Source organism: Dipodomys merriami, unplaced genomic scaffold (genome assembly GCF_024711535.1).
Source record: "Dipodomys merriami isolate MVZ:Mamm:240054 unplaced genomic scaffold, mDipMer1.0.p SCAF_10, whole genome shotgun sequence".
In the NCBI taxonomy this organism is placed as follows: domain Eukaryota; kingdom Metazoa; phylum Chordata; class Mammalia; order Rodentia; family Heteromyidae; genus Dipodomys; species Dipodomys merriami.
The window spans coordinates 15,624,785-15,635,236 of NW_027202271.1; the positions used below are offsets into that span (position 1 = coordinate 15,624,785).

Here is a 10,452-nt window from a genome sequence, read left to right on the forward strand (position 1 = left end):
CCCTCCACTTCTCTCCACTGGCCTAAAGTCTCCTGCTGGAGACTACTTTGGAGCTCGAACCTTCTAAGGGCTCCCAAGCTTTCTCGCAGTGATCCCTCGTGTGCCCCTCTGCATGAATTGCTAAATCCATCCATTCCCAAATTTCAAATTTCGTGCAAAGGCCCTTCACAGACCCTCTCCAGTTATCACACAGACCCTGGCCCCGCCCTAAAATAGCATGTTTCCCCCTTGCCGCATCCTGCTCAGATCTGCCGCTAGGTTGCGACCTTTGAGTGCCTCGGTGCGCTAGAGTTTGGCCCAAGGCTGGCAGGTCACCGAACGTCGTAGGCGGGGCTCCGGGGCAGCGGTCTTTCCCCCCCCCCACACCCCCCTTCCCGTGGGCGGAGCCTGCGCTCTGGGGGCGGAGCCTGCGCGCTGGGGAGGAGCCTGCGCGCTGGGGGCGAGGCCACCGCGGGCTGCGCCCCACGCGGCTCCGGAGCCTATAAAGGGAGGCGACACGCGGCTGGCTCGGCTGGCATCCCCCAGCTGCCTCTAGCGCCGCCGAGGGGAGCCAGAGCCGCCTTGGAGGGGCGCCGGGCGCCGGAGCCATGACCCTCCGCCGGCTCAGGAAGCTGCAGCAGAAGGAGGAGGCAGCGGCCGCCCCGGACCCAGCCGGCCGGGCTCCGGACTCCGAAGCTGCTCCCACCCCGATCCCGGCCTCGGGTGGCCCGGCTGCGGCGGCTACCCCGGGTCCCCCCGGCGAGGAGCTGTACGCGGCGCTGGAGGACTACCATCCTGCCGAGCTGTACCGCGCGCTCGCCGTGTCCGGCGGCACCCTGCCCCGCCGAAAGGTGCGTCCTTCTGCGCCCCGAGTCTCCGTACTCTGGGTCCCATGCTCAGGACCTGCTGAACCCCAACCAGCGCCTGATTGACCCTCCCACCCCTCCACACAGTACGCTCTGCGCCGGGTCCGCTGAATGTCCCACATTGTCCAGCCCTCTGACCCGAATTGACTTCCCACGGCCTCTCCAAGAAGGCGCAAAGCGTCCCCACCCGGGCCCCCCGCCTCCATGCCGCCCCCAATCTCTCAACTCCACTCTCCGCCCTCGCCCCCCCCCGTCTTCTTCCTCTGTTCTTCTGCCTTGACTCCGTCCCAACACCCCCTTTCTCCGACCTACTCCACCTGGCTACGAGCGCCCCTCGCCCTTCTTTTCCCCACACCCCTGTCCTGCCTCTCCAGAGCCAAGTGTCTGGAAGCTCCCAGGACCCCCTCTCCCGAGCTTTTCTGTAGTTGGGCTAGATCCCTCTGCTCCCCCCACACGAGTGAAGGTGCCCAGAGCCCCAAGCGGGAGAGAGACCGGGTTGGTGGCCGCGCCGCGTGCCGTCCCTTCTTAAAGAAGTACGTGATCCGAGAGAGCACACCCTTCCGGAGGGGCGCTCAGATTCCTGAACTTGGGGCCTACTGCCTTGCCCCACAACTGTGGTGCGGGGTGGGTGCGAGGGCACCGCTCCTTGGACTTCAGCCAGGACCGGACGCGGTGGGAGGGGTCGCGGGGCGCTCTAGGGGCAGGAAGGATGGGGCCGCACCCGTCTTCTGCGGCTCCCTCTCCTTGGGGCTCTTCCTCTGGCCTCCAGGACCTGAGCACTCAGCGACCCGCGACTCCCAGGTGGGGAGAGGGAACTGGTGGCCTTTCTCCAGGCAGCACCCCCTCCCCTCCCTTAGTCCCCCCGCCCCCCATACACAATGAGCAGCTTGTTGAGAATTTGCATTTTATGAAAATCATTTGAAAGACAAAGGGGTCTCTCTGTTGCTGCCTAGTCCTTCCTTCTTGGCCCATTTAGGAAATGCACACATAGCCCCAAGCTAATCTTTGGTTCTGGAAAAAAGAGAGTCCCCACCTCTTTCTTGTCTTGGAGCGGAACGCAGGGCGCGGATTGTCCGGAGCACCAAGCAGGAAGATCTTGGGCTGTTTGGGTGTTTGGGCACTTGGAGAAAGAACTGGTCCTGGACGGGGCTTCCTCCGGGTACCAAATTTTGGGGAAAGAGAGACATCGCTTTTGGGTATTGAGGGCCCCGAAGAGACAAGGGTCTTCAGCTTTGTCACCTCTTCTCCCCCCAAAGAACCCACAATGTCACTCCTTAAGTATAGTGACACAAGTTTGGCCTCTAAGGTTTGTGTGTGTATGTGTGTGTCCCAGAAAATACATGGTAATTTTGAGAGACCCAGGAATGGCTGAAGGTGCCTGCAGCAAGGATGGACAACTGGTCTCTGAAGCCGACTGGCACCTCCTCTGCCACCTTCCAAGCTGATTGCCGTCTCCTCAGAACTGGGCCTCTGTCTCAGCTCTCCCAAGTCACTCACTTGGTCATTCGATGGGGACTCACCTGGCACGGGGTCTTGGAGTGCCTTGCTAGGGAAGCCTGTGGGCTCCCTACCCCTTTTTGAATCTTGCTGGGAAAAAGCCCACGCCTCAGCTTTTAGAGTCTGGAAGGCCAAGCCCTTACGACATGGGTCCCATGGAGGTGGGTGAAGACCATTCTAGTGTCCTGATCCCGGACTCAGAGGGTCATGAAACCTCTAAGATAAACCTCAAGGAGTCATCTAGGACACAGGAAGACAGCTGTGTCCCCAAGGTCCCAGGAGTCAGAGGTCAAACCTGGAGGGAATACTAATAATTGCATTCAGTAAAGATACATCAGCACCTAAACAGGTGTGGAGTAGGGAAAGGGCAGACAGGTGGGAAATGGAGTGCTGTATCCAGAGCTGGAGCCCAGGTGAAGGACCTCCTAGAGGGTGGCTGGCAGCTTCTGCTCAAGGACAGCCCCCTCTCACCTGTCTTTCTTGTCTGTCTTCCTGCCCCAGGGCTCAGGATTCCGCTGGAAGAACCTCAGTCAGAGTCCTGAACAGCAGCGGTGAGTCACCCCCACCCCAGTCCCTGTGGTGGTCCAAAAGATGAGGTGCTGGGGTGGAGTGGGGAGGGGGGTGTTGCACACACACACACACACACACAGCATTTAACCCAGCCCAGGGTGTCATTCTTCCGCCCTTCCCCATGGCTCCCCCACTGGGAATGAGGGGCAGGTGGGGGTGCACACTCTGTGTAGGGGTGGCAGAGAAAGGAGGTGGGGACTTTTGACTCATGAGGTAGTCCTCAGCCACCCCCAGTCCCTGTCAATTACCCCCTCCCCGGGAAGATCACGATCTGCAAGGGGTGGAGAGTGAGGGCAGCAGCAGAGAGCTGTGGGATTGCCCCAGGCCTGGCCTGCAGGGCTTACCCCGGAGCCTACTCAGGCCAGCAAACTGGGGCCACACTAAGACTAGACTTGAATATGACCAGCTTTGAGCCCAAAATCTTAGTTGTACGATAATCCTCTTATTCTGTGGCAGGCTAGGGAGGACCAGAGATAGTCAGAAGTAGGACTTGCCCAAGACCTGGGAGCTCACAGTTTTTCTGCTCATGTCCCCTCAGTGATTCAGTCCTGACTTCCTCTGAATTGGATCAGCAAACCATGCCTGGCCTATTGGCCAGATTCAGCTAACAATTGTTATATATTTTTTCCAAGAGTTGTAAAAAAAGAAACAAAGATCCATGTATGACAGAGGCCCTATGAGGCCCACAAAGAAAGCTTAAAATATTTACCATCTGGTCCTTTGCAATAAACGTTGACTGTCCCTTCCAGAAACCCAAAGAACACAGAGACAGACATGGAACTTCCAGGTCTGCCCCAGGACACACAGGGAAAGACTTGTGGTTCCGAGTTAAGGACTTGGATCAGAGGTGGGAGGTTGGTACAAGGGGGTGGGGAAACCAGGGTCAGGCTGGAAGCTGAGGGGCCTGGTCTCCAGGGCCTTTCCCAGGCGGCTAGACTTGAAGGGGCCTTCTAACACAGCTTTAACTCTGCCTCTGGCTGGCGGGAAGGAAGGGGGTGGGGTGGGCAGAGGAAACTATGGGCTCCCCCAGCAGGCGAGGATCTGGAGCAGCTCCAGACCATTGTGTCCAGCGGGCAGGCCTTCAGTGCGGGAAGGGGCGGCCTCAGGCTCCCCTCCCCCAGCCCTCACATCTGGTGGGCTGGCCCCACCACAGCTGGGAGGAGCAGCTGTGGTTTTGTGCTGAGCCCTCGTGACTGGCCTCTGACGGGTGGGGCCAAGAGGCTCCTGGCTGGGGCCGAATTTGAGACCTTAACTCATCAGTGAATGTGGCCTGGAGCTCAGTAGAAGGCTGGGGTGCAACTAGCCTACTCTAAGGGCCAGCTATCCCTGATGCTATACACCCTCCTCCCCACCAAAGAGAGAGAGAGAGAGAGAGAGAGAGAGAGAGAGAGAGAGAGGACAAAAGAAAAACTCTGGTTTATTCTGTGTGTAGCTCCTTGAGGCTAATTTCACTTGGGTCTGGAAGGACATTCCAAAAATCTGTGAGTGACTTGTCACTGGAAACTGTGGGTCCTTCTGGCATGTTCTAATCTAGACTTCCACATCCTTGGGGACCAAACTATGGAATTGCTACGCTCCTACTTTTTATGCTTGTTTTGTTTTGTTTTGGATCGCTTTGGTTTGGTTTGGCTTTTGAGACAGGATGTCATTACATAGCTCAGTCTGGCCTAGAACTGTCTGTCTACATAGCTCAGGCTGACCAGGAACTCACTACCTTCCTGCCTCAGCCTCCTGTGTGCTGGGATTATGGGTGTGCACCACCTGGCTCTGCCATGCTTCAAACTTCTGTTAGTCTTGACCCCTGTGTCTCCTGCAGGAAGGTGCTGACTTTGGAGAAGGAGGATAACCAGACTTTTGGCTTTGAGATCCAGGTGGGAAAAACGGGGCATGGAGGGGTTAGGGGTCAGGAGGCCAGCCCGAGGGACAGATGGATCTGCCTGTCCTCAGACTGAGGGTCCCCTTGTTTGTTATAGACTTATGGCCTTCACCACCGAGAGGAACAGCGTGTGGAGATGGTGACCTTTGTCTGCCGAGTTCATGAGTCCAGTCCTGCCCAGCTGGCTGGACTCACGCCAGGTGGGGCCAGAGCCCAGAAAACAGGGCACTGGGGCAGGATATGACTTTAAGAGGTGTGAGAAATCGCTCCTGAAATCAACCCTTCTACTTTGAGAAGGCCAGAGAGTAAATGGACAGAATCCAGGTTTGGGATCTATGGAAATGTGATCTTGCACAGTCCTGTCTGCAAAATGGGGGTAACAACACATCATTACGGCATAGCACCACAAAGGGGGGATGCTCTCTGGGCACAGAGCCAAGGTCTAGTAAATGGTGATGATACTGCTGTGCTGTTGATCTGCCTCCTCCTGGCAATCTGACAACCCAGCATGGACTGGAGCTGGGGCAGGAACAGGCGCAGCATTCCACTGTATATTTGATATGAACCAGAAAGTCTACCCTGCCCCAACACAGCTCAAACTAGGGTACCCACGTTATATCCTCTTAAGAAGGAAATGATGGCTTCCATCTAAAGTCCTAGCTACTCAGGAGATAAGAGTCTTACAGAAGTTTCTTCCCCATCTGGCTTTGAGCTTTGATCCTCATATCTCAGCCTCCCTAGTAGCTAAGATTACAGATGTGAACCACTGGCACTTGGCTCCCTTAGATATGAGCTACACAGAAACTCTAGGAGCAGTCCAGGGGCCTAGGAGGGCTTAGCCTTTGGGGACAGACCTACCTAAGGGTGTGAATATGTGGGTGCTTAATGCATCCTATTGTACCCTGGTACCTAGGCTGAAGTACTCCAGGCCTGGGTAAACTAGTGGACTCTGTAGGCAGGGAGAAAATGACTTTTTGGTTTTGGTTTTTGTTTTCTTTGTGATTTTAAGGATTGAACCCAGGGCCTTGCATATGCTAGGCAAGAACTCTTGAGTCCTACAATTCATTCGTTTATTTAATTTTTTTGCCAATCCTGGGGCTTGAACTCAGAGCCTGGGTGCTGTCCTTGAGCTTCTTTGTTCAAGGCTAGCACTCTACCAATTTGAGCCACAGTGCCACTTCCAGCTTTTTCTGCTTATGTGGTACTGAGGAATCGAACCCAGGGCTTCAGGCATGCTAGGCAAGCATTCTAACACTAAGCCACATTCCCAGCTGAGCCCTGTAACTTTAAGATAGGGTTTTGCTAAATTACCAAGGCTGGCTTCGAACCTGGAATCCTCCTGTTTCAGCTTCCCAAATAGCTGAGATTACAGGCATGTACCTTGGTGAATTGTGGTAGCATGCATGTACCACCATTGGACAGAGTAAAAGTAATATCGAGAAGGTCTTTCTACACGTTTGCATGGGGGAGGGAAGGAGTTCAAGAGTATTCCTTGAAGGCCAAGTGCTGGTGGCTCACCCCTGTTATTCTAGCTACTCAGGAGTCTGAGATTTGATGATCCTGGTTCAAAGCCAGCTCTGGTTGGAAAGTCTTATCAGTGGAGCTGTAGCACAAGTGGTAGAACACTAGTCTTGAGCAAAAGAAGCTTAGGGGTCGTGCCTTTGCCCTGAGTTCAAGCCCCAGGATTGGCGCGCACACACACACACACACACACACACACACACACACACACATACACACACACACACGAGTATTCCTTGAGGTTATTACCCATCCCTTCCTGGCCAACATAGGGATCCGAATTCTTCCCTCATGCCCTGTGGAGCTGATGCTGACCTCCTCTCTGCCTGGCAGGGGACACCATTGCCAGTGTCAATGGACTGAATGTGGAAGGCATCCGGCATCGGGAGATTGTCGACATCATCAAGGCATCTGGCAATGTTCTGAGGTATGACTAGGAGCCATGGCACCTGAGGGTTCTTGATTGAGCTTAGTTGCTCAATCAAGTGAGCCTGTGGGCTCACTCCCCCTTTGCTCTCTCAATTCTTCAGACTGGAAACTCTGTATGGAACATCAATCCGGAAGGCAGAACTGGAGGCTCGCCTACAATACCTGAAGGTAAGGGGCACATGAGCATCCAGCCCCCACCCATCCCCCTGCCCTCTTAGGGCTCCTTCCTGTGTTGGAAACCTCTTTGATCCCTGGTTAAGCAAGTCCTCGACGCTGACGCTGGGTGGGGGGGTGTGTTTTGCAGCAAACCCTGTACGAGAAGTGGGGAGAGTACAGATCCCTCATGGTGCAGGAGCAGCGGCTGGTGCATGGTGAGTGGATTGGGGTGGGGAGGGGCTGCCTACTCTGTGTAGACCCCCCAGTCTGCCATCCCTGCCAGCTACTGGGCTTCTGTTCCCTCCACAGCGACAAAGGGTTTGCTGAGCTACTACTTTGGGCACCACACAGGCCTGGGCTGCTGAACATCCTCGTTTTCACAATTGCCATATGAAGCAAAATGTGACATTGTATTACCTCTATTTTCCAGCTGCATAGCGCTTCTCAATCCTGTTGGTGGCCCTCCTGTCATAAGTGGAAAGATTTGAGTTCATAAACCAGCCGCAGTGGCTCAGCCTGTTATCCTCGCTGCTGTTCAGAAAGCTGAGACCAGAGGATCATGATTCAGAATCAGCTTAGGAAGGAAAGTTTGTGAGCCTCTCATCTCCAGTTAACTACCAAAAAGGCTGTGGCTCAAATGGTAGAGCGCTTGCCTTGAGTGAAAAAGCTAAAAGATAGCACTCAGGTCCTGAGTTCAAGCCCCTGTACCAGGAGAGGAGGAGCTTGAGTTTAGAATTCAGTTGATTGTGTGTGTGTGTGTGTGTGTGTGTGTGTGCCAGTTGTAGGGCTTGAACTCAGGGCCTGGGTGAAGTCCTTGAGCTTTTTTAGCTCTCTACCACTTGAGCTACAGCTCCACTGCCAGCTTATTACTATAAAGCTGATGTATGGAGGAGTTACATTATATGTCAGATGCTTTCCTTCCTTCCTTCTTTCTCTTGGTAGTGGGGCCTGAACTCTGGGCCTGAGTGCTGTCCCTCAGCTCTTGGGCTCAAGGCTAGCGAGCACTCTACCATTTAAGCCACAGCATCACTTCTTGCTTTTTCTGCTTATGTGGGGCTGCGGAATCGAACCCAGGGCCTCATGCATGCAAGGCAAGCACTCTACCACTGAGCCACCTTCCCAGCCCGAGTACATTTCTTGTTAAGCAATGCCCAGCTTTTTTGGGGGGATGGTTCATTGGAAATAGGAGTGCCACGGAGTTTTTGTCGAGGCTGGCTTTGAATCTCGATCTGCAAGATCTCATCCTCCTGAGTAGCTAGGATTACAAGTGTGCGCCACCAGCGTACCCTACCCATTTTTTTCGGATGAGAGAAGTTGAGTCTTTGGAGTTGGGCTTTGGCCAGGACCACGGGGTGGGCGGGGAGGGAGAGTGGGTCAACAGACAGAACCTAGGCCTCCCACCTGGGCCCTCGGATCCCAGGCCTCACTCGGGGCCCTCCCTGGTGTCTGCTGCCCCGACAGGGCTGGTGGTGAAGGACCCGAGCATCTACGACACGTTGGAGTCCGTGCGTTCCTGCCTCTACGGCGCAGGCCTGCTCCCCGGCTCGCTGCCCTTCGGGCCGCTGCTCTCTGCCCCCGGAGGAGGTCCCCGCGGGGGTGCCCGGCGGACCCGGGGTGACCCCGGTGACGACGCCGCCGTCTACCACACGTGCTTCTTCCGGGGTGCTGACCCCCCTGCCCTGCCGCCCCCGCTGCCCCCCGCGCGCGCCCCCGGCTTGGGCTCCGCCGAGGCCCCGGCGGCCTCGATGCCCGGCCCGGTGCCGCGCGCCGCCCTGAGCCGCAGCGCCAGCGTGCGGTGCGCGGGCCCGGGCGGCGGCGGCGGCGGCGGGGGCGCGCCGGGCGCGCTCTGGACTGAGGCCCGCGAGCAGGCCCTGTGCGGGCCCGGCCTGCGCAAGACCAAGTACCGCAGCTTCCGCCGGCGGCTGCTCAAGTTCATCCCGGGACTCAATCGCTCCCTGGAGGAGGAAGAGAGCCAGCTGTAGGGGCCGGGGATGGGGCGGGTGGGGTGGGGGCGGCGGGGAGGTATTTATTTATTTATTCATTCGTAACACCAGTGCAAAACGTGAGGGCAGGTGGTGGTGGTCGTGCCCGGCACAGAGGACCCCAGGAGCCCAGCGCCTCGGGAGAGGGTCCTTGGCTAGCCTGGGCTTGGCCTGCTTGGCTCATGGCTTATCTCTACCAGGTCCCTTCCTTCCCCTCTAAACCACAGTGGGATCCTGGGACAGGAGTAGAATAGGCATTCCGGGTCGGGACCCAAAGATGGGTGTGCTATCCTTTAGTCTGGGTCAGTAGTGCCTTGTGGGATGTCCAGGAAAATCTCCCCAACCTCAGGTGGGAGAGACCTGTCTCATGAAGCCCTCTCCTCAGCTTTCTTTGTTCCCCACCCTTATCCTTGGGGAGATGGGTCGGTCCCCCTACACACACACACACACACACACACAACTTCGGTTCCAGCAGGCCCCTTGAGACAAGGTGCTGGTCTTCCTCCCTCTGACCTTGACCTCTAAGGGCTTGGCCCCTTCCTAAGGGCCTGTAACTAAGTGGGGTCCTGCCAGGCAGGTGTCCTGGGTTCTGTGGCCCCTTGGGGAACAGGGCCTGACATGTTCAGGTGGGCTGGGCCTGCACAGACTGTTCCACTGTTTTGCCTATGTTGCTTCTGAACCACAAAGTGTATAAAATTGAAGGTTTTTTGGTTTTTCTTTTTGCATCTGTGTCAGCATGGTTACTGCCTGTGGGGGAGGACTGGGCTCGGGCAAGTCTGACTCCACCATGCACCCCCTCCAAACACACACACACTATATTTTACTTTTTTTTTTCTCTTCTTTCTTTTCTTGCAGCCTAAGGCCAGGGAAATCTGGGAGATTTTAAGGGACATGAACAGGCCTGAATAGAGGCCCCACACCCTCGTAGAACTTGGCCCTCTTGTTTGAAGATGCATCCTTAGCATTCGCTTTCCTCCACAAGTATCCACAATGCGCAGTGGGTGCCATGTCTGAGTCCTTAACTTGCACCAATGCTTGGCTCCTCTCTCTTGCCAGTATCTCGGCTTCATCCAGGGCAGAAGCCAGATTGCCTGGGACTTGGCCACTATTTACCCCACCTGATAGACCTCTATCACCTAATTTTTCCCCAGTACTCTCAGAATAGGATTTTGCTGCTGCCTTTTTTTTTTTTTCTTTTTGCCAGTCCTAGGACTTGAACTCAGGGCCTGGACATTGTCCCTTAGCGTCTTTTGCTCAAGCCTAGCACTCTACCAGTTGAGCCACAGTGCCACTTCCAGCTTATTCTGTTTATGTGGTGCTAAGGAATTGAATCCAGGGCTTCACAAATGCAAGCAAGCACTCTACCACTGAGCCACATTCCCAGCCCTGCCTTCTTTTTTGTACTGGCTCTTCCCAAAGGTGTGGAGTTTTCTTTTTGTTGTTTGTTGGTATTGTTGTTTGGTGCTGGTACTAAGCCTTGAAGTTAGAGCCTGGGAGCTATTCCTTACCTTTTTTTTTGCTCAAGCCTGGCCCTCTACTACTTGTGCCACAGCTCCACTTCTGGCTTTTTGTTGAT

The 10,452-nt window shown here is 55.5% G+C and overlaps 1 protein-coding gene across 1 annotated transcript; it reads left to right on the plus strand.

The window, feature by feature from the left end:
- The first annotated feature begins 504 nt into the window (after positions 1-504).
- On the plus strand, positions 505-8,895 carry Tamalin (trafficking regulator and scaffold protein tamalin). The gene is made up of 8 exons (XM_070041410.1): positions 505-830; positions 2,844-2,893; positions 4,729-4,783; positions 4,886-4,988; positions 6,643-6,736; positions 6,840-6,906; positions 7,043-7,109; positions 8,356-8,895. Exons 1-8 carry the CDS (start codon positions 588-590, stop codon positions 8,874-8,876), a joined length of 1,200 nt encoding a protein of 399 aa, XP_069897511.1. The 5' UTR covers positions 505-587; the 3' UTR covers positions 8,877-8,895.
- Positions 8,896-10,452: the final 1,557 nt, after the last annotated feature.

Bases quoted from the DNA above. Each gene is read 5' to 3' on its own strand.
- Tamalin (XM_070041410.1), top strand. From the start codon at position 588: ATGACCCTCCGCCGGCTCAGGAAGCTGCAGCAGAAGGAGGAGGCAGCG. The intron at 2,894-4,728 runs GTGAGTCACCCC...TGTCTCCTGCAG, and splicing joins CAGAGTCCTGAACAGCAGCG to GAAGGTGCTGACTTTGGAGA. The intron at 6,737-6,839 runs GTATGACTAGGA...TCAATTCTTCAG, and splicing joins GCATCTGGCAATGTTCTGAG to ACTGGAAACTCTGTATGGAA.